We start from the raw sequence: 24,246 nt of genomic DNA, 5'->3' as shown, positions 1-24,246 counted from the left end.
GAACTTCCAGTGGTGCATTTCAGCTGGCATACAGTGATCATCCCTTCCAATAATCACCATCTGCACTTTAACAAAGGAGCAAAAATGGCTCAGGAGACTCTTGCTGAATAATTTGATGCCACAAGCAGCTTCATTCAGCTTCCAGACAACAAGAGGTTGGCTGTATCCCTGGAGCATGAAGATTTATGTCCATTCCAAACTCAAATATTTGAGCAATTCTAGATACAGACAACTTAATTTTCAATCCTAACGTTTATGAACTTCTTGCTCTACTTATTACTCTACACCTTTCTGATGTCAGCTGGCTAGGCTCAAAACTTATGATTTCTTAAGCCCTAAGGTATTCTATTCATCATTCTGTGCTGAATTCTCTACAAGTTTGATATTCTTTTCAGTAGGTCCAATGCGTATTAGAGTAGTACCATACAACAGCACCTGTTTGTGTACTCTTCTCCATTTGTTCCCCAGGAATATACAAACTAAGCAGCCAAACATGGCTTAGTGCTCCAAAGATAACAAAAATCACTTCTCTTCTTCCAGATGTCTTGACAACAAGTTTTGGAATAAAATCCGCTTTAAATTCCAAATCTGGCCATTAAATTTAATCTCATATATGTGAATACAGAATACATTAATTTTGCAGAGGCATGGATAACAGTTTATTTAAATAATAAAGTGAACACTCATCCATATTTCAGTTGCTTTTATCAAGTACTATGGTTTTCAATCCTCCACCCATTAAAATCTCAAAGGCATTTTCAGTAAGTTTTATTACTTTTGTTTTCCTATATCTTAGAAGGGATATCATGTTTTCTTTTACTGCCCAGGTGTTGTAACGAACTTCTTATAAAGCTGAATGACTGCACACATAATTTCTAAAGCATAAAATCAACTTAAAAGAAAATGCATTTCTGTACTTTTTTCCACCTACAGCAATCTCATGCTTCATTTGTACCTGCAAGTTGAATAGCTCAAGGCACAACTATTATTTAAACGCACAACTATTATTTAAACGCACGACGGTGTCTCCAGCATGGGAATTTAAGCAAGCAAAGAAGCAGACTTCAGAGTGTATTAGCACCAATCCTCACCTAGTAATACCATCTTTGATGTAGTAAAGCAGACATTCAGACATGAGTGGATCTTCATTAAGGTTTACAAGATGAGGAGTCTGAAAGAACAAAAAGAAAAGTTAATTAAGAACTGAGGACCTACTTTCAGGCTTCTTCCCACAGCTGTGGAGGACGTATATTAATCCAGCAGTTTTGCTATGTATATCGAGGTTATTCCATAGCGCATTTTTTCAAACATAAACTCTTGCAGTACTGAAGAGCATCACAAAGTAACAGCAGAAATACAGCTCAGATTGCTTAGTTATCTGAAATATCAATCAATAGAGGGAATAAAGGCTTCAGCTGGGGGGGGGGGGGAAAAAAAAAGATTCCTTGTAAAGTCTCTGTAAACTTTGATAAGGGAAGTCCAACAGCAGAAAAAGGTTGCTTCAGTAAAATTCTGAAACTGATGTGGAATCACTTTGGCTTTTCTTGGGCAATACAGGGCAGGTGCTCATTTGGCAAAGTCTGTTAACATCAAAAGAAAATCTAAAGCTACCAACATTCTCTGATACAAACAGCTAAAAAGCTCTTCATCTAAAGTTCTTCTAAATTTAAATCCACTACAGTTACTAAACCAACCTTCTTTGGTGAAAAAACCCCACTGGAATCAGCAAACAAGTCACAAGGCCTGGATGTGAAAATCTAGCCAGTGAGATAGCAGTAAGCACAAGCACAAAAGAAAAGGCAAAAATGGTTAAACAGAATTAAAGAAGAAAGATGAAAGAACAAAAGTGAAATAAAACTGTTAATAAGCCACTTGTCCCTTTGTTACCCTCAAATAGAATAAATTTAGCAAAATGAAAAAAATTTGGCTAAGATTCCTCGGGAACATTGCTTCCATCAACTTATTCTAGCTGCAAAAAAGTTTACTTAAGAGACATGTTAATAGCACTCAGTTTCCAGAAGCTCAAAAATTACTGAATGTTCACAATGAAATTTGGTTTTGAATGAAGAAGTCTGTCAATTGCCCAATGGAAGACTTAACTATAAAGACAGAAGGGAAAAAACAAGACACCTTTTTCACCTCTAAAAAGCTAGAGGCCACCTAAAACTGCAGCTGAAGATGTCCCATTCTGTCATCGCTATTCACTGCATTCAAATCGACATTTGTAGCTGTGTAACAGTCTTAAATCAAGAGAAAACTGGAGAGAAACCAAATCCCAGACATAGTCAACTGCTGTAACACCACTATGACTTGTACCACTTGGACACTTTGAAAATAATGCTGTACCCTATACATACATGTTTTAGCATCCGAGTTCATTTACTACACTAAATCAAAGTCTGAACGGGTCTTTCACAGGCAACAGAGAGCTTTGTAAGAAATAAAGCTCAACAACTTGAAAGATGATGCTAGCAAAATCGAGTATTCACTCGGAGATCTATTATTCATCCACAGACAGTTACGTCTTCAACTTTCTCCTGTCCAGCATTCCTCAAGCATGAGCTGAAGGATTTTCCCTGCTCCCATGTTTGACAACAGCACAAGCTATTAAATTTCCACAATTCATTTCAAGAAGTTTCCTGCCATCAAAGGCAAAACTAGTAGATACAGCAATGATTGCACAATGTGATACCTTTTAATTCATGAAGTGGGCAAAATTTACCTTATAGAGTTCAATTTACAGCTCAGCTGGTAAAAACACAGTGCTGTCCTAGTGGCATGTGATTAGATATATACTGGTACCTCAGATGTGTAAAGTCTTTATAAAAAAACCCTTCGAATTCGCTATCTACATCTCCTAAAATCTCACAACAGCAGCCACAGTCACTAGAAGGAGAACTAATGAAACTGAAGTGCAGGGATAGCAAGGCACAGAAGCAGACAGGACTAGGTCAGGAGTTTTACTTCTCCTAATAAATCCTATATGGGTAAAAACAAATACTATCTATTACCAAAGCAACTACTTAATCCAGATGGCATTTATACACAAACCTGATCGGCTGAAAATGCACCAAAAGAGTCATCAAAAAGAGCTGAGGGTCTCTGAGGGAAAATCTAAAAGGAGATGAGGATCCATAACATAAGAGAAAGAAATGTAAAGAACACTCAATGAATTAGCGTCTTTACAAACCTTAGGCACTTCTGGAGTAGATGCCAAAAGCAAACCAGAGATCTACCTACTCCAAACAGTCTAACAATACTTTAAGGAAAGGATTAAACATTTTAACCAATTTTGCTGTCCTGTATTCCTGTACAGTGCCTCTAGATAGGTCCCCGTTTAACCTTAGATCAAGTTTGTTACACACTTGCACATGCAAGTTTCAGGCTAAAATAGTACCCTGTGCTCCTTGTTCGAAGACTTTTGAGATACAACAAAGTACGTTCTTTTCCTTGTACTTCTTCAGTAATTCTGCTTTAACTGCATAGATAGCTTCTTTACTAACTTGACCATTTTATATTTATAGCACTGATTTATGCCCTTTTCCTGCACAGTTCTGCTTCTTTCAAATTTCAGAAAATAGAACTATTGACATGTACTGAAAGAAATATTCCCCTGCATCCCCTATGTTCAGTGGTTCATTAGATTACAATCCCTTTTTCCAAGGAGAAAAAGGATTGACAAACAAATTCAAGGAAGAGCACCTAAACAAGACTTCAAACTTTTCTGGGTATCTCAAAGAAGAACAGGCGGAGTACACGAAGGTCACACACAGCTACTGCAGAAAATGGCAACAACCACCTAAGAGGCAGCATTTCTGAGTTGCTACCGAATCAACAGATATGCAAGGAGCTGCAAACACTTCTCCTTGCAGCACAGATTCTTCTAAAGGAAGGTACAAAAAAGTTCAACCATTTTTTGACATCAGAAGTCTCCCCATGAACTTTTCATGCTGCTCCTATTTCATCACTGTATTAGGCTAGCACATGCTTCCCTACTTCAACAATCAATGGAAGCTACCACAGGCAATTCTTTCCGCAGCTCCCTAAAAAAGCATTAAGTACTACACTGCACCACTTGCATGAGGAACAGTGTCCAATTTCATTACTACGGGCAAAATAATCCTTAGATGTAGAGTGTTTTGATAGATTCTAACACTAAAGCTACTTCCAAAAAGATACTGTAAAAGGAACTTACTACTAAGGGTCCAAACCTCGCTTACGTTCTTCTGTATCTTACATGAATACAAGCCCTTGTGTGAATGGTAGCTCCCTCATCACCCTCTCCTCCCAGGCTGATCAGCCTCTTGGAGACATGAGGCAATAGTTACCAATTTTCTCTACCTTTTTAGGTGAGAAGACTCCCAGCGTCCCTCCATCTTCCCGAATGGCAACTCCCATTTCTGCCAACAATGCCTCCCTGAGAGAGAAAAGCAAGATATTTACCATATTTTAGGCTTCTTAGACAAAATAAGATCTAATGAAAGTCATGTAATGAAATACATTAGACTTTCAACCAGCCTATCCACTGACCATACAGCCAGGACTGTCACCACCTCATAACACAATAGGGCAAGTTTCTAAACTTTAGTCCTAAGAGTTTATAGGCCTGCAGAACAGCAACAGCAAAAATTTTACAGAGATTTAACAGCATTTTAGTGCAATAATATATCACAAGATAAGTACATTTTAGGACATTACACTCATTGCTTCTTTAAGGAAGGTTAAAGTCTGTTCTAAATTTAAATATTTAATTTAGGTAAAAGGAGCTACCACTATTCATTAATTAACAAAGACTTAACTGGCTCTTCCTCATCTAATATAGAAAGTACTCTCTCCTTCTTAAGACATAAAAATGAACGTAATGGGTCAAACTGTTCATGTAACACAGTATTCTTGGCTTTGAGAAAGCACAACAGTGACACCAACACAGAAGAATAAGAACATGGCAAACACTGTGATATTTTCCCTGAAGTATTCTCACAGTCTCCCAATTTCTTCCTAAGGAACTTCCAGAATTAATGGTGGCATTTCTTTTAAACAGCTATCCAAAGTGTTTTTGTTGTTGTTTTTTGAGGTTTTGTCATCTTTTTTTTTTTAATTCAACTCCTAGCATCATTAACACTACGCAGTAAAAACTTCCACAGCTTACCTATGTATTGTGAGAACTTCCTATTTGTTTCAGTTCACCTATTAGCTTTAAAGTCCCTTAGCTCTGTCAGTGAATAATCAATCTCTATCCACTTTCTTCATATACCTCTCACGATTTTATGGACTGCTCAGTCACACTGTTTCCAGGCAAAGATATTCCTCTTACATATTTTGTAAGCTTTTAATATTCTAATAAGTAATGCTCTGCTTAGTTGCACCCACTTTCTGACAATTATTAAGCATCTGTCTTGTTGCTCTAAGACACAATTCAAACCAAAGCTGGAAAGCTGGAGCTGTTTCATTATTTTAGATACTCTGGTACTAAAAACTTAATCTTTTCTGCTTAACTTTAGGGTCAGAATTTTTGGAAAGTAAGAGAATGGTGGAAGGGGGAAGAAAGAGACCAGGACTCCATGCTGCTTCACAGCAGAAGCCAATGTAGCAGCTTAGGATATTACCTGAATTACAATGGTAAACACTTTAACTGTAGGAAATATAGGAAAGAGTACAGCTTTCTCTCAGCATTGCCCCCAACTGTTATATCTAACACAAAGGTCAGCAGAATTATCACTAAGCACTATTCTGCTGTTCCGTTGCTTTTGAACAGAGTAACATTCTCCATTTTCCACACTTCTCCGTTTTCTAGAGACCATCCACATCTACAGCACTTCTGATTCCTGACCTTTCCATCCTAATGGCCTCAGTTTTCCTCAGCTTCTCTTCCCATGTTTCATTCAGCTCTGCAATGATCTTCTCAGATTCCTGTGTGAAAATCCCAGAAGCTGTTTTACAACTCAAAGTCTTTACATAATACACAAAGCAATTAAAGTTCGTGCTCAGTTCTAGACCTCAAATTAATTTTGGATATAAAAAGTACTCTCAGCACTTCAAAACTCTAAGTTGTCTTCCTTAATTTTTAAAAGGGTAAATAGCCTTGAAGGCAAGCTAAGAAGAAAAGATGACTTCATATCTAACCACAGTCAGCCGTTTATTTGAACCACCTAAATTTTTTCTTCTTCTTTTTTTTTTTTTTTTAAATCTGATTTACAGCCATCATTCAGTAACTGCATGCCAAGGAACTGCAGAGACCACACTGTTATTTCCATGGCAACAGCAGGTTTCCAGTAGGAAAGGGATATGCAGTCTGTGTTCCAGCCCATTCCAATCCCTGTGGCAGTGTCTCATGGACAAGACATGAGAATGAAGCATAGATTCAACACAGCCAGCTCTCCCCACTCATCCACCCATGGAGATTGGGGGGGGCTTTCATAAAAATTAAGAAATACTTCACTGTAATGCACTTTTGATGCAGTTCAATTCTATGCAGAATTGGGACAAGGCCGCTATTGTCTGGATAAAGCATGCTATTCTGTGTGCTTCACATTTTAATCTGTGGGGGCTGGGCAAATACAACAGTGGCAGGATTATTCTTCCTCCTTTTTTCATCTTTGGGGTAATTTGGTTTTCTGAAAGCTGAGTGCATTTGCTAGTCAGACTTTGTCCACACTAGTGCTGACCAGGCACTGGCCTGCCTGAAGTCTATACTTATGATCAAATTTTCCATAATTACCACTGCATCAGAGGACCTGTAAACAAGAATCAAGATTTTCATTTATAATTTAGTTGTAGCTCCAGGCTACAATTAAACCTAAATAATCCTAACAGGAAAGGCTGCATGAACCCGGTTTCTAGCCCACCACAGTTAACTGCCCTTTTTAAGGTGCAAGTGGGTTTCAGACAACTTCCTGCAGAAACAGTAGCATACTGGATATATTTACGAAGGAAAGTTCTCCCAGGCTCACGGCTATTTAGCCTTGGAAAAGACCAAAATAATAGCCTCCTTAATCTACAGCGATACCTACCTTCAAACGTTCAATTGCCTCTTCTCCTCCAGGTGTTGACATGATTCTTTCCTGTATACTGGACACAGATGTTAAGCCCACCTGACTACTGAGAGAGCAGGAGGATGGAGATGCAGTGAGGGACCCCATGGAGGCTGTGGAAAAATTGCCAGGACGTTGATTCTCGGAGGCTAGCAAGTATCTATGTTTATTGTTCTGAAAATCTTTCAAATCTGGGAGAGAGACACACAGACAGAGGGAAGGCAGAAAGACGGGAAAAAGGAAAATAGGAAAAGGGAAGGAAGAGGAAAAAGGAAAGGAAGGAAATACTAGTGTAAGAGGAAAGCATTTAAGCAGCAACAAGACAAGTTTTGTAATTTTTAGATGGCAGTTCTGAAACAAATCTTTTAATATTAGTATCCCTAACATAATGGTAACTCAGTTCAGACCCTGAGGATTATCAGTAAGGACTGCATCATAAACCATTTTGATCAAAAAAGCTTGAAAAAAAATAAATTATACACTTGCCAAAAAATAAACCATCCTATTTCTAACTGAACACTAAACTGAGCACCATGGAGCTCAGACTAGGAGCAGATTCAGCTCCTCATGAGATTAGTGACGTTTTGGGCTGAAGTCTGAATAGACACCAACCCCCTGACCTCAGCAAAACATTCTCTTCCAGACTCCTTTAATCTAAAATTATGATTAAGTACATCTTTATCACAGCAGTGATTCTGATGCTGAACCACCCAGACCACAAGGACAAAGAACTACCCCTCCTTAAATTCTCTCAAGAGAGTGTGTAAATCACCTGTCAGTCCATGACAGGGAGAAGAGAACACAAGTTCACAATAATATCATTATGTTACTTCTTGACTCTCCTTATCTGAACAATGGAAATCTAAGATACCTCATCAGTGAAATATCTGATAAGGCTCTCATACTTCAGAACGTGCTTTAAAGCTTTTTGGTCTTAGTTTAGATGAGGAAGGCCTTAAAAAAAACCCAAAACTTAATGAAGCAGCTTTTGTAGCCTGAAAACATGGAGGCCTGAAAGATGCCTCCTTGAAAGACAGAAAACAACGAAAATGTGCATGAATGATTTCAGAATGAATATCCAAAGGCAATTTATTTTAATCTAACTTAGCTTCTCAGATATGTCTGTAAACCATATCCTCAGAATAATCACACACCAAAAAAAAAAAAAATCTTCTAACATGGAAATATCAGACAACTAAATAGCTCAGTTTTAATAATTTTGATACTTTTAAATTCTATTTCAAAAACAAATCCTTTAAAGTATCCTTAGGAAAGAAACAGGTCAAATCAGACCTTGCAAGTTATAAACAAGGGCTTCACACTTACAAAAATGAGATGCTCACCCAGATATTGCATAAATTTCCATGTCCTCCTACATCTCCTCTACTCTTATCCTGAACAATTCTGCTATTGTCAGCCTTATGCCCTAGTTCACTCCACATTCAACCTGCTGTTTCAGCCTCATGAAACTGATGATTGCATCAAGTCAGTTTGAAAACCACCATCTGCAAATACAGGAAGCAGGGGTGGGAGTTTAACAGAAGAAAAGCAGGTTAAGGAAAGGGAATGCCATCGGGATGACGAAAGCAGGCATGACAGAGCAGGGAGGATGAAGTCTCAAAAGGCCAATAGACACATGCACTCCTGAAGATAAAGGAAGTGGCACTTGCAATAGCTCTCACAGTTGCTGTGACCACAGAGAACCAAAATCCTCAACATCATGCACACTTCTCCTGGAGGCTGCAGCTTTCACACGGATGACATATGCACACGCTGGAAGCAGCATCAGAACGTAAGACAAGGCCAGGATGAGTCTTTACACCACCAGTAGCTTTAATTTTAGGAAATTTCAGACAGATCTCTTCCAGTTGATACTGTTTGAGTGAGGGTGAAGAAGACTGACTGAAAGAGTTTAAAAAGTCTACCAACCCAAAATTTACATAGAATACATTTCTCTTGCAATGGGCTACATATATTTCCCTTTCATAGAAGCACACAGTAGAACAGAAATAAAACGCTATTTGCTGACAGTTTTTAACCCTATTAAGTTAATCATCTGCAACCAAGTATTTGAGCTCAAATAAGAGACCTTCATCAGTATGAGTCCAACTTTTTTTTCTTTTCTTTTCTTTTTTTTTTTTAAAGAGACAATACAAAATGAATAAATCTCAGTCTCCCGGAGGAACTGATAACATTTCATCTTGAGTTAATGAAATGACACATTTAAAACAGATACTTCTAGGTGGAAAAGAGATGTTAAAAGGCCAGGAAGCTAGGTGAGCAGAAGCTGTTTCAACTGAGTAACTTGAGAAAGATTTGAGAAAAAGATTTTCTAGTTCAAATCTAAACTGTTGGCTGTCATGGAAACAGACTAAAGAATTACCACTCTCCCTTCTATATTCTGCCAGAAAGAAAGCAATGAACATATGTTGCATTTTAAACTTTACACTTTTTTTTGACTGTCAACTCAATCTAAGAAATGCTGGTTAAGCTAGTTTCCATGAAACTGCATTGCATTCCACCGTGAGTGTTCTGTCTGGGATTTCCCTGTGAGAAATGCTGGCATGCAAAGCTCAGTTAAAAGCTGACCCAGAGAAAGCAGGTTAAAAAGAGAACCACACAATACACACATTTGCCTCCACTTCCAGAGTATTCATCTCCCATTGGATCAACTGAAAGGAAGCAGGAGGGAAAATACAAGAAGGATCAAAATTGAAGGTTCACTAGCGACACAGGAAGGGAAGAGAATACTACTTAATGTTTAAAGAAACAAAACACAATTTTCAGTAACACATAGTTTTTTCAGTTTTGATTTAGAACCAGAAAACACAGACTGTACCAAGCATGAAAACACCTGCATTTCATTGTCTTCTGGCCCCATTCTCTTGAAAACAAGCAAACAAAAAGGTAAATAAATGTTACACATCTTTAAGCAGTCTGTGACTAAGTCAGGACTTCTGCTTCACAGGCAAGTAAGCTCTGACAAATCAGAAACTGGTGCAACATTCACTTTTTTTTTTTTTTAAATTCAAAGAATCTTTTAATCCACTGGAATACATTCTGTGTTTTTACGGGCATCTCCTTCACTAGGAATTAAATCACTGTTCATATTATAGAAGAATGTAGCAGCTAAAATTTTAGTTTATTTGCCTTGTTTGGAATGAGGACAAGGAAATATTTCAGGCACAAGGGTGTTCTGGTGCTTTAAGAGGTTGCTGGCAAAGCAGATCAGTACAATACTGCTCTGCCAACCTAACTCAAAATCTCGCCCGAAAAGAATTCATTATTTATTCACAAGCAGCTGTTTCATAGCTAGTTATTTTGAGATGACAAATGGTTTGTCACTCAGGACATTGTCTAACAGGAATTAGCCATCGTTGTCTTTTCTGAGCAAGGATGGCATTGAAGCCAGGTATAAACTAATAACCTTAACCCTTTAAGGAGGAAGAAAAGACGCTTTCTTTCTCAGTGTGAAATTAAGTTTCTGTATCTCAGCTATCCTCCTGTTATTGGCAGCCAGACAAAAAGCCCTCCATACCTCATCAGGGCAACTCCTGAATGTGTAAGTTCTATTATACAAAATCATTTACACAGTAACAGGAAACTCAGTCTCCATGTTTTTCCTTGAGAGTTTGAAGGTGGCCTGTCAACTCTACAGACAATCCTAGGATGGCTTGTTTAAAGACAGAAGAGGCTACCATTTCTAAAACCATGTTCAAAATTTAATATCAGCACCTACATTTAACTTTCATGTTTTAAACCCCCTTCTCTCACAGGCCCAGCTCTCCCTCCTCCGTAAGAGACCAACCTCAAGATGGTATGGTCTGTTTAATCCACTTACTGTCAATAATATCTCCCAGCCCTTGGGCACGCAGGAGATCCTTAAGCCTTGTCACCTCCTCCTTCAGCTCACGCACCAGCTTGGCATTGGGATCTTCATTGATAACAGCATTGCATTTAATCTGTTTTGCACGATCAGCATATCTGGAACCAGACCAAAACAATGAAACCTTACCATGAACATGTAAGTGCTTATATGCAACACAGGAATGCAGCCATATAGGAGACATTTAGCTTGCAGCTGTATGTCAGAAGAGAATCCTGGATTATATTCAATCATGCATTTGAATTCATATTTAATACAGGGTATTGCTGCAAAAAAGACAAGTCCTATTCAAGACGGATTAACAATATGTCCAACAGACAACATTTTTTTTTATTTTTTCTTTATTCAGTGCTTTGAAGCCTCAGCTTGACTAATATGCTCAATTTTAGGGACCACACTGGAAAAGAACATACAAACACAAGAAGATGAGTTTGATTTTTCAAGTTAAGAGTAGGCAATAAATCCCTAGCTCCCTATTCACATACAATAGATTGGTTTTCCTCTTTCAGGGTAATTGAGTTCTTGCCAGTATAGAGTCTTCTTCCCCACAGATTTTCTCAAAGTATAACAAACCAAAGGTTTGAAGGATAGAATGTGGTCGTTAGAGCTAACAGCTACCCATATCCATCTCAGATAAAAAGAAAGTACCTTAAAGTGCTCAAAGTTTCATCGTAGTTTATGTCTGCGGGACTCAAAGCAGCAACCATCGCAGTTCTTGAGTTACCGCCTATAATGAACAGGCAAGATTTTAGATGAAACTACAGTGCACAATCTAGGCGCTAACTACCTACTAAATATCAGTAGTTTCAATAAATTCTAGAATTCAACTATTTTCTACATTACTAAGGAACATACAAAAATCATAGGAAAGAGTTGTAACTTTAACAAAAGGTGGAACTATATGACTCAGATTTGACTACTAAAAATATTTAACCTCATACTTGATACAAATTTAAGTGAGTTAAAAGCAGTCAGAAAATTTAGTGAGAATTTCTTTCCATATTGGCACAGGCAAATCAGTCATACCTAGATTTTCTCGAAGAAGCCATGTTAGTACAGAATCCCTGTACGGTATAAAGTCTGTCTTCTTCTTTTTTTTACTCTACAAAGAAAGAACACACTACTGAAAAATAGACACCAACTGGAAAATTAATATTTAAGACATAAAAATCATAGTATAGGTATTAAAAGTCCATGACAGCATACACATGTGCTATCTAAACAGAGGGGTGGCTCATCCTCAGTTGTACAAGTGATTACTAAGTTTGATATTAGATAACATGCAACATATTCAGACATCTAAACAGATGATAAGCAGTCCAGAGAATTCCCTTGATGCACTACCTTCAGAAAGGTTTTTCTGTGTATGAAGAATATCTTCCTGACATTTAAATTCTGTGTTCTAACACCATTTCAAGAGAATTTAAGCAGTAAACCTTACTCGTTCAGGGGAACATTCACTTTTCCTTTGCTAGAAAAGTTACAGCTTTTTAGATCAGTCAAAAGACTACTACAAGAGATTGCGCAGCTACAGAGATACAGGTGCACATGTGAAAGGACAACTACCCGATCTTCCTGTGTTTCTGTAAGCAGTTATTAGGAAACTTGAGGATGGAAAAGATGAAAGTACTTGGACACTGAAATTAGAAGTATGAGTAGAAAGAAGGGTGGTTTGGGGGTGTTTTTGTGGTTTTACTTTGGTTTAAAAAAAAAAAAAAAAACCAAAAACAAAACCACACCTTTATAGAGACTACTCAAACTAAAGCACAAGGCCACAAGACAGGTGCCCAAGTATCTAAGTACTTTGTCCCAAAATCAGTAGTGACAAATGTAGAACTTCCACACAAGAGGAGAGGGCCTTCTCAGCACCTTTGGCAGACCTCCCACCAAATTTCATTGTAAAGGCTTTCCCTAGCTTCTTTGTTTGGTCTAAAAGAAACAATGATTAACTTCAAAAGCTCTATAACAGAACATGAATCTTGAGTCATCTGTTTACTTACACAAATAGTTAGTAGGCAAACATCTTTCTTCAAGAGATGCCAAAAGTTTAATTCCACACAAGATTTAACACAGGATACGGCTTTACAATAAAAGGCCTGATTATAATTTGTGTGAAACTCCTCTTAACACTTAAGAGGTGCTTAAAATGTGAGTGTTAGTCTTGCAATAGGTCTATTGTCCCTTGCCAAAGGTGAGTAACCTTACAATGGACAAGTAAAATTACTAAGGGCAGGTAAGAACCAGATGCTAAAGCTGAAAACTAGAATTGACCATAGCCTACAATCCATCATATGGGGTAAAGAAAAAAGCATGAAGAGTAGAAGCAAAGACAAAGTTATCCATACTAAAAGTAAATATTCCCAACATAAGTTACCAAATCAGGAGCAGGAATGTAATAAAAGAATATTCCTAAATACATACTTAAATGTGTACTTCTCATTAATTTATCCCCAACCTTAGAACATTTTTAAATTTTAGTACTGATAATTCTCAGGCTTCATGACTGTAATTTATAGTCATAGGAATTTCTCGAAGATCTGACGTAAAAGATCCCTGCTCTTTGATTCCAAAGTGAAGAGAATATCTTACACTCAGGCAAAAAAGACAACATCCACTACTACTCAGACCATCATACCTTGTTGGTGCAGTTATCCTAAGTTGAAAGCATTAAAGAAAGAGGAAGATACAAGATGAGCTTCTTAACAAAGCTTTATCTCTAATTTCCATGTTAGCTTGGATAGTATTTTCTTTTCTTGAGAAGCCCAATGAATGAGAATAGTTTTCATTAAAAAAAAAAAAAAAAAAAATCTAAAAAGCACTGAAGTATATTCAACCTGTCCAAGCTGTTGAGAACTCACTTTAAAAAGGAACAGCAATAACTTACTTGGGTTTTTTTAAATAGCAGTTGAGTATAAAAGTAAAAGACAAAGTACTTGTCTAAACCTACAACGTTATGTTTGGATCAACATATGCTCACTCAACTCAACATGTTATTAAGTCTTGCCGCTGCAAAAAAAGCCAGTGATAATCAAATTATTACACTGGTATTTCTAAAATTTTTAACAAAAAAGCTGCAGTTAGTTTTCTAAGATTATTCCTTCAAATAAAAATAAAATCACTGCTCTGCAGAACTAAAAGCTCGCTACGTGAATATGTCTTCTGCACAAACGCAGTCTTCTTTTGCAAGGCTTCTTCACAGCTAAATAAACCAATACTTCAATCTATTGATAAATAAAGTCTCTACCAGCCTGCATGACATTCACAGAATATTATCAACACTATTCATCTATCAAAATACACACAGCTAATTTGGCTGAGAATGCTAGGCCAAGAACAGTGAATGATTCTGCTGTACTCCATGGTTTTTACTGTCTCAGTTTTACTAGCTATGGAAAGGTTGTGGCAGGTAAGTAAATGCTGTACTTACCACTTCGGCCAATGCTGAAATAACTTTGCCCAGAGTTGTGAGAGACTTGTTTATATTTGCTCCTTCCTGGGAAAACAGAATCCAGTATTACATAGTAATTAAAATTGTTCAACCATGAACCTCTGTAGACTAGACGAGCCAAATGTCACATCCATGATCGGGGCAGGGGGGAGTCTTCAGTTTTGCAACTATTTTTTCCATAGTTATAATAGCGATCCTTTCTCTTCCTTATTATTTTTCAAGCAAAGACTCCACATGATGCTTGTGCACCCACTTCCCTGTCTTTCCCCATACATCAACGGCCCAATACCTTTAATCGGGTTCCTTTGGCACCAGTTGAATCAGCTCGCTCACTCCCAGCTAGATCCACAAGGCTAATCTTGCTGACCTGAAGAGAAAAAGCACGTTAACAACAAGAATTAGTTCTTTGTGAACTAGAGTAAGAACAAAACTTCAAAGAATTCTATGGCATGAGAAGAACTCTACTGTCTAAAAAAATCAGCGTAGTGTGCTTAAAACTACAGTCAAACAAAGTTTTCACAAGCAATTAGCTTGATGCTGTTCTCTTATGGATAAGAAGTGTCTGGGATTATGCTCTGTTTTAAGCATCACTATACCTAAAATGAGAGAATGAGGTCTCACATGCACAGAACGGAACAGAAGTCAAAAGAAATTAAGTGTTACTGCTACAGACAACACAAGAATCTCAAAGGAAGAGAAACTTTATGTTTCATCCTGACTCTAGTGACACCAAGAATAAAGCACTGGCCTAACTAAAGCTACAGACTGCTTGTCAGTTAATGATAATTTTACAGGGTCTTATCATTTGCGGGTGGGGATGTGGGAGGTGTCTTCAATACATACATTTTTTTCAGATCCGTCCACAGTAGTCAGTTCAGAAATGTGAACATTACCTGCATTTCAGCTACTTTTGCATGCAGAGCCTCTATTTCAGAGTAATAAAAGCCAGAAAACTGTTCCATGCTAAACAGTGTACCTCCTTTTAACATGCAAATTCCAGAAAGTGCCCAAGTCTCGCTCATCCCAATTCCTGTGCCCAAAGAAAAGAACTAACGAGGCAAATATTTTGCACTGACAACCAACACCACAGAAAGTTCTGGGAACAAGACTGGGGAAGATTAACTTCTTTTATTTCATATATCCCTCCACATAGAACCTAGTCCTTAAGGCCATATTTTTCCCCACATCTATATATTCTCCTCCTGCATATATTCCCCATTTAGTTGTTTTTAGAATTACAATCAAACAAAATTCAGTAAGAAATAAAAGGGCTCTGTCAAGGCACACAGCAAGTTCACCCTTAAACAAAACACCAGAAAAAACAATTAATTCTCATTTTTTCATCATACTGCCAATAAGAATAAGTCACTGCAGGGAAGATTTGTGAAAAACAGTCAGAAAGCCATTTTGCTGCAACATACCTTCTCTGTGCAAAGATCAGTTTCTGTGTCATGTTTCTTCTGAGTAAAGACAATTGTAAACACAGCATGAGAGCGGCTGCTGGTTTCATTCATGTTGGTAGCCGCCACAGTTCTAAAACGTGAACAGATATAGACACATTTAGAACACAGTAGCCTCTATGCTGCAAGTACAACTACCTGCAGGGCTGAATGCAGCTGTAGAGGAACGAGACCAAGAGACTGTACAGTTGATGTTCTGCCCTGTAACCAAGACCAAGCCACACCGAATACCATTAACAAACCCTTTGATTTTTCACTCCTGAATTACTGCCACCTTCATCACAGTTTAAACAGAGCTTCCTCAATCTGCGTACTCAATAATCTACCTTACACTCAAACACCCAAGAAAACGCGAGTGGCATTTATGTCAGTCTTTCCCACGCATTGTTAAATGGAGTCTACAGCTGACATGAAAACAAGTACTAATGAACCAGAATCTAAAGCTAGAATGCCAACTTTAGTCCTGACCACTTGAAGGAAAGAGGAGACTGTGTTCACATGTTTATTTATACCAGTATAGTGACACAGTACACAACGAAGGCAGAACTAAAAGCCAGTATAATTATTTACATACTTCATCTCAAGCCATGACAAGCTTTAAATATCTATACAGCGATTTGCAGCACTATTTCACCACACAAATCAATTTCAGCCTTTTAATAGCATTGATCAGTGCATATTTCAACAATAATCCTCAGTTTTTTTATGAGGATTAAAAAAAATCCATGATTTTTTTTTTACAAAGTACCAATGCATCACAGAAGATATTTTAAATTTGCTGCTATATGCCATATATCCCCACAACAGTGATAAAAATATATAACGCGCTACCATCACTAACCTGGCTTTGTTCCCAGCATCCATGAGGTCTGCAATGTCTGTATAAGATGTGACTGCTAACTTGGACAGATCTTCCACATATGGTCCAAGCAGAGGATGTTCTCGCACCCGCAAATTCCCTTTGTTCTTCGGGTTCAACAGATCTCTGACTCTCTCACAGTAAATCTCCATGTAACTCACCTGAAAACAGGAATTTGCATGGACAATTTAGTGTTTCTTAAGGCTTCCTCTGCAAGCAGCTCTGCAGCATTTCAGAGTGCCACTGGCAGAAACTCCCCCAGTCCACTACAGGAAAGCTGTAGGTAGGTGTCTCAGTTCATTTAACAGCTTGAGACAATGGCAGAACCGAAGAAGAGTCACTAGTCTCATGCATCAGATCTCCAACATAAGCTGCAGGCCTTGCATCCATGTATAGATCCCTCAACCATTTCAAAAAACATTGGTATTCAATTAAAAATTATACACTTGAGTTCACAATCATCTTAACAGCTTTAATATGACACAGCAGCAAAACTAGCTTTCTAAAGATGCAAACAAGACAGATGGTAAAAGGAGTCTGCTTACAAGGCATCTCTCTTATGAACCTCCAAAGCAAACTTAGGAAGGGAAAAAAATTAATTTCTTTGTATGCAGAAGCAACTTTTGATTCTACGCTGTACCCACGTCCTGCTGTACTCCTGAGTCATCAGTACAATTATTCAAACTACAGTAATCTTAAATATGCACCCTTTGAAATAAATTATAAAGCTAAGATTATTTTTAAATGCATTCTTTAATTTTTATGTTTCTCATGGCACTAGGCTTATCCCAGTCCAACAAGTACTTAGCAGCTGCAGCAGTCAAGATATTAAATATTAAAAGAGACAGTAAGTTATTCACTTTCATTCTGTGGAAAGATTACAGATGTAAGCAGCAGTTTTAGAAACTTAGAGATTGAAGATCTCTTTCTGTATAAGTGCACTTCACAAAAATTAATTCTATATCCAAAACAGCTCACAATACATTCTTTATACATTTCCATCACTATTTCTGTCTAGCTGTCTCCCTTCTCTGCTTATTTGTCAGATGTTCATTCTTTTGGATTTCCATTATAAGAGAGACTATTTCTCTCTCTCACACACACAAATCTATGCTTGGAGACATAATCAGAACCCATGACTACTATACTACATTACATAGGATGAGTACTCCTATGGCATTCAAGCATTAAGTCATCAAATGTTAATAAAATACAATTAAATGAAGTGTTAAAATGGACAGATTCAAAGCCACAGAACTAGTCATTTTCCAGTTCTGTAATTTAGAAGCAGTAACGACTGGAGTTCACATTTATTAATAATAATCACATTTGGCTTCTACTGGCTTTTTGGTCTTCCTTTCTTTTGAAGCCTGCAACGTATCTGCATGTCAAGTCATTAAAACTGATTGGAGAAAAAAAAAAAAAAAAACAGTAAAAGAAAGAAAATACTGTTTCTGCAAAGCAGCTGCTTTTATTTTTATTTTGGAGCGGGGTAGGGAGACAAGATAGAAAAAGAAATGGTGTAGTACAATAGCATATGAAAACCACTTTCTAAACACAAACCAACCTAAGTAAGGATAATAATTAAGAAAAATTAAGTACTGACAAATTTCTTATGTATGCACGGCTTAAACAATTTTTTCTGTAAACCAACCTTACTAACAGATGTCAGGTAAGACTGCGTGACTAAGCTATTCTAGACAAGTCCTGTAGAGAAATAGGGTACAAATTATGACTATAGTAATTGATAAGAAACATGTAGTCTTCCATCCAGCAGTTAAAAAAAAATAAAATAAAAAAAAAAAAAATCTGTAAATGCATCTTTAGGTTTTTCAACCCATCATTTCTTTCAGAATTGCTACACAGGTAAAGGTACACTAATTTTCTGGTGGGGAAAAAAAGTCCCAGAAAGGTTTTATTTACATTTGCCTCAAACATGAAACAGAGAAAAGACACAAAGCTTAAAAAAAAAAAAAAAAAAGAAATGTTGCATCTTAATGCAACATCAATAATGTAGCACCTAAGCTCAGTTTGATGTCCATCACACAGGTATTCTTTGATACCTCACCGTACTCACCTCTACAGAATATGACATTTCTTCATTGCTGTTGTCATTGATTTTCTCAAACAGTTCTTCACATAGCTGGAAAGAGATTAAACCCGAGTCAGAAATTAGTCTTTACTGAGTAGTAACAAGTAACTACTATGACATGTCATTAAATTGGCTTTAGAGTGAGGGCAGAGGAAGAAAAAGAACCTATTACATCAACCACATACAGCCTTACTGGGAGGCAATTCTACATCACTATCATTCAACCTTATTTTACATAGTATCTCAACAATTGTTCTAGGTTTAACCAATATTACTATTCTGTATTATAAAATTAGAAAAAGCCTGTAATAACTGAAATTGGACGTAATAATTTTAGAAAGGAATTATTAAAATCCTTAATCCTCTTCTAGTCTCATAAAAACAACAGTCTGTTTATTCAGTGTGCTGAAGTTCCAGGATTCAGATTTAAATCAACAGGCAGAAATGATTTCAAAATTTGTTAACAGTATCTTCATATGAACAACACTAACTATCAGCGGTGTACTGCTTCAAGGGTGCCTGTCTACAAGTAACTGAAATGCAAGACCTAAAATTAAGATAATAAATGAAGAAGAAATAAACAGTGGGCAAACCATGGATATGTATTTGGAGATTAAAAAGCACGGGTACAGAGAGGAGTAAGAGTAGAAAGAGATTTCTGGAACAGATATCTACAAGCCACTGTATGAAAAATAAACAGATTATGAAGAATATAGGCAATTTTGAAACTATATGCTCGCAAGTATTCAGTCAACACATGGTTAAAGTATCATAAAGTTTCACACTAGGGACTGGCAGACAGGGAATTTTGCCAACACGTAAGAATTTAATGTCAACAACTTGTATTACTTGGAACATGGTTATGCTGTACCTTCTGTGTATGTGACAAGAAAGACAACAGATTCAACAAGGTCTCCCTGAACAGATAATTCATTTTGTACCTTTACAAGAAGGCCTCCCAGTGAAATTGGAGGGAAATGATTTTGATTTAAAACTGTAGTAGATAACAGGAGCATTATTAAATCTACAGGAGCATTATTAAGTTGGGGGTTTTTTAGGGCAATGTTTAATTCGTATGTATTTGAGGTTTCAGAAAAACAAATAGGAATATCAAGATTACAACAAAAAATTTTAGCACGAAGCTGTTGTCAGATTTTCAGCTCGTTTCACCTGTTACACTTTTACTTTATATTACTGTAATAAAACCAAAATGCTTAGATATAACAATTCTGTCCTTCATCACGTTAGCTCTTTCAATGTTATTTTAAGCTAATCATCAGAACACTTGCAATCTATTTCAGTACATATGCCCACGCTATTAACAGAGAACAATGCTCTGTGTCATCTATTTCACACCTGTGGCACAGGGCCAATGTCTACTGCAAACCCGCAGCAGAATGAGGACTCAAGCTGTTCAGCATATTTATTTATCAAAACTGAAACCCAACCTCAGATTTCTATTTTGGGAATGGAGGAATGCACTATCTTCCAACAAGCTTGGTCCACTGTCAGTGCCTACACAGAGGAAGGCCTGCACTTAGAACAAGTGCCACAAGACCAACAGCTATAGAATGCTAAATGCACGATGACAGCATAAATTGTTGCCAGCCAAAATTTCTTGTGGGGGTATCTCAACTTCTTCAAATTTCATGGCAAATGTCAAAAACAAATTTCGGGGGGGGGGGGGGGGGGATAACACTGGGCTGTGCTCAGTTGCCTTAAATATTTTTTCCCAATGTTTTGATATGCTTAATTTCTTACCAAGATATATTATTTAGTTTTTAGCTTTGGGAAACTTGTTTCCACAAAAAGTTTCTGGCACTTTCATCAGTAATACCACCTTTTGAATTCCTGCTGAATACAAAGTGCTTAAGTGCTGTCCTAGCAAAAGTCAGAGAAGGAGACAAGAAACCCAGTGAATAAGACATCCTGATTTACTAGTTTGCTGGGGAAGTGGAGAAATTGGATGTAGGAAAAATACAGAGTGTATAGTACAATTAAAAAAAAAATAGTAGTAGAGGGAAAATTACTTATAAAGCTCTTTTTCCCCAGCAGACTTCTTTCACTTCAGAAGTAAGCTGTGGTTCTCTGTTAACTGTTATTGCAATATAAAAAGAGCGTATCAGCAAGTGTGTGTCTGAACATGTCATAAAAACCAAATCCCCTTTCTGGGTTCTGTTCTACCTGGGGGATTATGCCTGCTTGGCTCTCCTCCTGCTTGCCCATCATTGTGTAGGATTTCCCAGCTCCAGTTTGTCCATAGGCAAAAATGCATACGTTGTAGCCCTCAAAGGCATGCAGTAACATTTCCTTCCCAATATCATTGTACACTCGGCTCTGAGATGCAAAGCAGGGATCTTCAGGCTGAAAAAACATGAAAACAGCATAAATACAGTCTTATCCCATCATTCAAGTAACATTTCAAAGAGCAACTGTTTTTTTTCCTACTTCTATCTTGTAGGTCAATTCCTTAGGAAGAGGCAAATGTAGCACATTTTTACACACAGCTTTTTCACAAGGCAGTACCAGCTGGCGAAGAACAACAATGACAACCTTTGCAGGACCACTCCATCAATGCTGAGGAAACAATCTGCACAAAGAAGCCAACCAATTCTGTTTTGTGAACATTGTTGACACTACTGGAAAAGTTTCATGCAAGATCATCAACAAACGAGATTCAGGGTGTTTGGGAGGAGTGAGGCAGGGGAAGAAAAGCAAAAGTAGAGTTCAGAGAGTCAATACAAATGAATAAAGGGCTGGAAGCTACAAAAATCCCACAGTGGCTGGTCTCAACAAGGGCTCTGAAGGGTAGCAGGGGGAAAAGAGAAGCAAAAGTTGCTTAGGTTTATTTTGTTGGGGTTTTTTAAGATTAAAAGAGTGTAAACAAATCATTAAAATGACGACGTTTTCTTGCAGCTCTCTGATTCCACTGTCTAACCCAATCCAGGCTTCTACTTACAACCTCACTGGTGACTACAAAATCCCTAAGTATGTCAATACATATTTCAAATTAGCAAGTAGCTGAACTGGTCAAGGACAACATATCAGAACATTTTTCTATGGCTAAACTCAAGGTTAGCAATAAAACTGAAATATAACATTAAATTAAAAAAAAAAAAAGCTACTTTAAAGCAATGTAGCCCAGTGATAAAACAAACAAAAACTCTACTGCAGATGTATCGAGTGATAGAAATCTGTATAAAGGCAAAGCAAGTTATCACCTTCAAACCCTCAATGGAAAAGTTTGTTACATTTCGAAAAGCGGCACTGCTGCACAAGCAATGAAAAAATCACAAGTTAAAGATGTCAAAAAGAATACACTTGACAGATCTCAAGGCAAATACAGAACCTGTTCAGAACAAAACTTCATGAATTGTAGAAATTAATGCTCCATTTTTTCAGTAGTATGTTTCAAGCACTCAGGCACTGTACTGATCAGACTCCAACATCCAGTCACGAGAGGCAATCCAAGATGCAGCTCCAGGCATGGTACAGGATACAAAAATACTGACAGAAAGCTGGATTCAGTGTATACGCTCTTTTTTCTGATGTCCTCTCTTGATCATTTAGGAAAGTCCTTCGTAAATATACTTGAAAAAATTATCATACCAATGATTATCTATGCAGATGTTTTATGTTGCACAAACCAGAAGAGACTGAACAGATAACATACCACTGAAACTTGATTTTGTAGGAGTACATCACTACATTGTATGTGACTGTTATTCTTAATCTAGCATTCTCTCTCTTCCTGAAATGTTGGATTTTAACATTACTTGCTCCTGAAATCAGGACAAATTTAGCTGTGCTAACATTCTAACGTTGGGATCAAGGTTTTATCAGACCACTTCTTTTCCTTATGCTGCTTATCTGCTAGTTTTCAGGTATTATGTTCATAAAGTTCCTCTGACTGATCCTGTAGTCTACTTGCATGGCTGCTCTGGAAGATTCAGTAAAATAGCTGCACAAATCCAAGTTTTTCATCATGAAAACAATCCTGTTGGTCACAGATCTGCTCAGAAATATTAAGTCTTATTTGCACCATCCAAGTTTCTAAAATTAATCTCAGAGAAATGCATTATCGCTTCTTTCTATATCTTTTGAGAAAATAAGGCAGGGAAGGGGTAGATGGCAGAACAACATAGTTCTGCTGTAGAACAATTACTGGAAGTCAGCAAGACCTTAGCACCAATTCGCAGGAGGGTGGGGCAGAGGAGCTAGATGAGAGTTTATTACTTTTGCAGCTAATCGGAAACACGGATCACTACTCTGTCTTTTCCAGATATGCCAAGGGAACCCAGACCACATCTCTCCTTGAACTGTAAGAACTCCAGCAACTTTCACATGTCTAAGGGCAAAACTGAATTAACTGTGGTTCATAAGTATCCTTAAAATATTTAGAACAGAACATTGTTGGAGAATATTTTCAGTTATCTTTCAAATATTTACAGCTTGTTATCAAACTCCAGGAGTTTAGCTTTCTGCTCTCCCCCAAAAAGGAAAAGACAACATACAATGACAAGCTTTTAACCTGAATGAGGGTGAGACAGTGCAGAAACATCTGTCAGGGATGGCATGATCAGAAGAGAATGCAGTTAAATCAAGCCAGTCAACAACAACAACAAAAAAACCACAAACTCTTTTCTTGTAAAAGAACTTACCGATGTGTGGGACCAATAAGAGTAGTCAAAGCTGAAGGACTTTGGTGCTTCCTTAGGATTCTTTGGGTTGATAATACCTACAGGAAATAAAATTCAAACTCTTAGCTAACTTGACATTTAGGAGCGTAATTAATGAGCTTGCTGACCCTCAACTTAATCTGTGAATCTGAGGATTCACAGAGTTGCCACACTGCACAGGAGTAACACGATTGAAGTAATAGACTCACAGCTTCCTAACACTATATTTCTGTAGGCCTTATTTGAAATAAGTCAAGGAAAAAAATTCCTAGCACAAATGTTGCTGCTAAACAAAATTCTTCTGTTGGACAGAAAGCCATAGGTCATTCTGGTCCCTTGGCTTTTAGGAGCTGAGGGATATTAGCAAGAAGGAAGATCTGAAACACAAAGAGTTCAAGAATCCCCGGTGATTTCATAGCAGCACAACTCAAGTCTATTTTGAAATACATGTTACACAGTACAAAAGCTCATTGCAGAAGGATTTTCTTTAAGCAGCTCAGTATTTTCAGGGCATGGAAGAAGATATGAAAAAAGCTGGATCTACAGACATTTCAGGGATTATCTGCATAGTTTATTTCAATTTTCTTTTACATGCATAAAGCCTACAGACAGATTTTTAGTAGGACTGACATTAACTGAACCAGCCAAATTACTGGTAAATGTTCTTACTGTATACAGCCACTGAATGCCACAGTGACCCCCAACCAACTTGTGTACTTTTTCTCTTTGGAACTTCCATATAATATACAATGGCCCTATGATAAAGTTCACACACACACACACACAAAAGC

General features: G+C 37.4%; 1 protein-coding gene across 4 annotated transcripts in view; it reads right to left on the bottom strand.

Annotated features, from left to right (window-relative positions):
- KIF1B (kinesin family member 1B) overlaps positions 1-24,246 on the bottom strand; it is a 98,411-nt gene that overhangs the window by 52,408 nt on the left and 21,757 nt on the right. For 3 of the 4 annotated variants that reach the window (XM_050909365.1, XM_050909366.1, XM_050909367.1), the window contains exons 3-16: positions 23,438-23,514; positions 20,961-21,140; positions 18,762-18,827; positions 16,667-16,845; positions 15,787-15,898; positions 14,655-14,732; positions 14,345-14,410; positions 11,944-12,019; positions 11,566-11,644; positions 10,873-11,015; positions 7,011-7,144; positions 5,831-5,910; positions 4,342-4,417; positions 1,092-1,171 (exon numbers count right to left, since the gene is read on the bottom strand). In XM_050909365.1, the coding sequence (XP_050765322.1) occupies positions 1,092-1,171; positions 4,342-4,417; positions 5,831-5,910; positions 7,011-7,144; positions 10,873-11,015; positions 11,566-11,644; positions 11,944-12,019; positions 14,345-14,410; positions 14,655-14,732; positions 15,787-15,898; positions 16,667-16,845; positions 18,762-18,827; positions 20,961-21,140; positions 23,438-23,514 (1,426 nt within the window). Of the gene's footprint in view, positions 1-1,091; positions 1,172-4,341; positions 4,418-5,830; positions 5,911-7,010; positions 7,223-9,661; positions 9,704-10,872; positions 11,016-11,565; positions 11,645-11,943; positions 12,020-13,552; positions 13,571-14,344; positions 14,411-14,654; positions 14,733-15,786; positions 15,899-16,666; positions 16,846-18,761; positions 18,828-20,960; positions 21,141-23,437; positions 23,515-24,246 lie in introns of all 4 variants that reach the window. The other variant, XM_050909364.1, reaches the window with a different exon arrangement.

The sequence above is a fragment of the Gymnogyps californianus genome, chromosome 21 (assembly GCF_018139145.2).
Source record: "Gymnogyps californianus isolate 813 chromosome 21, ASM1813914v2, whole genome shotgun sequence".
In the NCBI taxonomy this organism is placed as follows: domain Eukaryota; kingdom Metazoa; phylum Chordata; class Aves; order Accipitriformes; family Cathartidae; genus Gymnogyps; species Gymnogyps californianus.
Note: the sequence above shows the minus strand (reverse complement) of the source record. Positions and strands in the feature narration are given on the sequence as shown.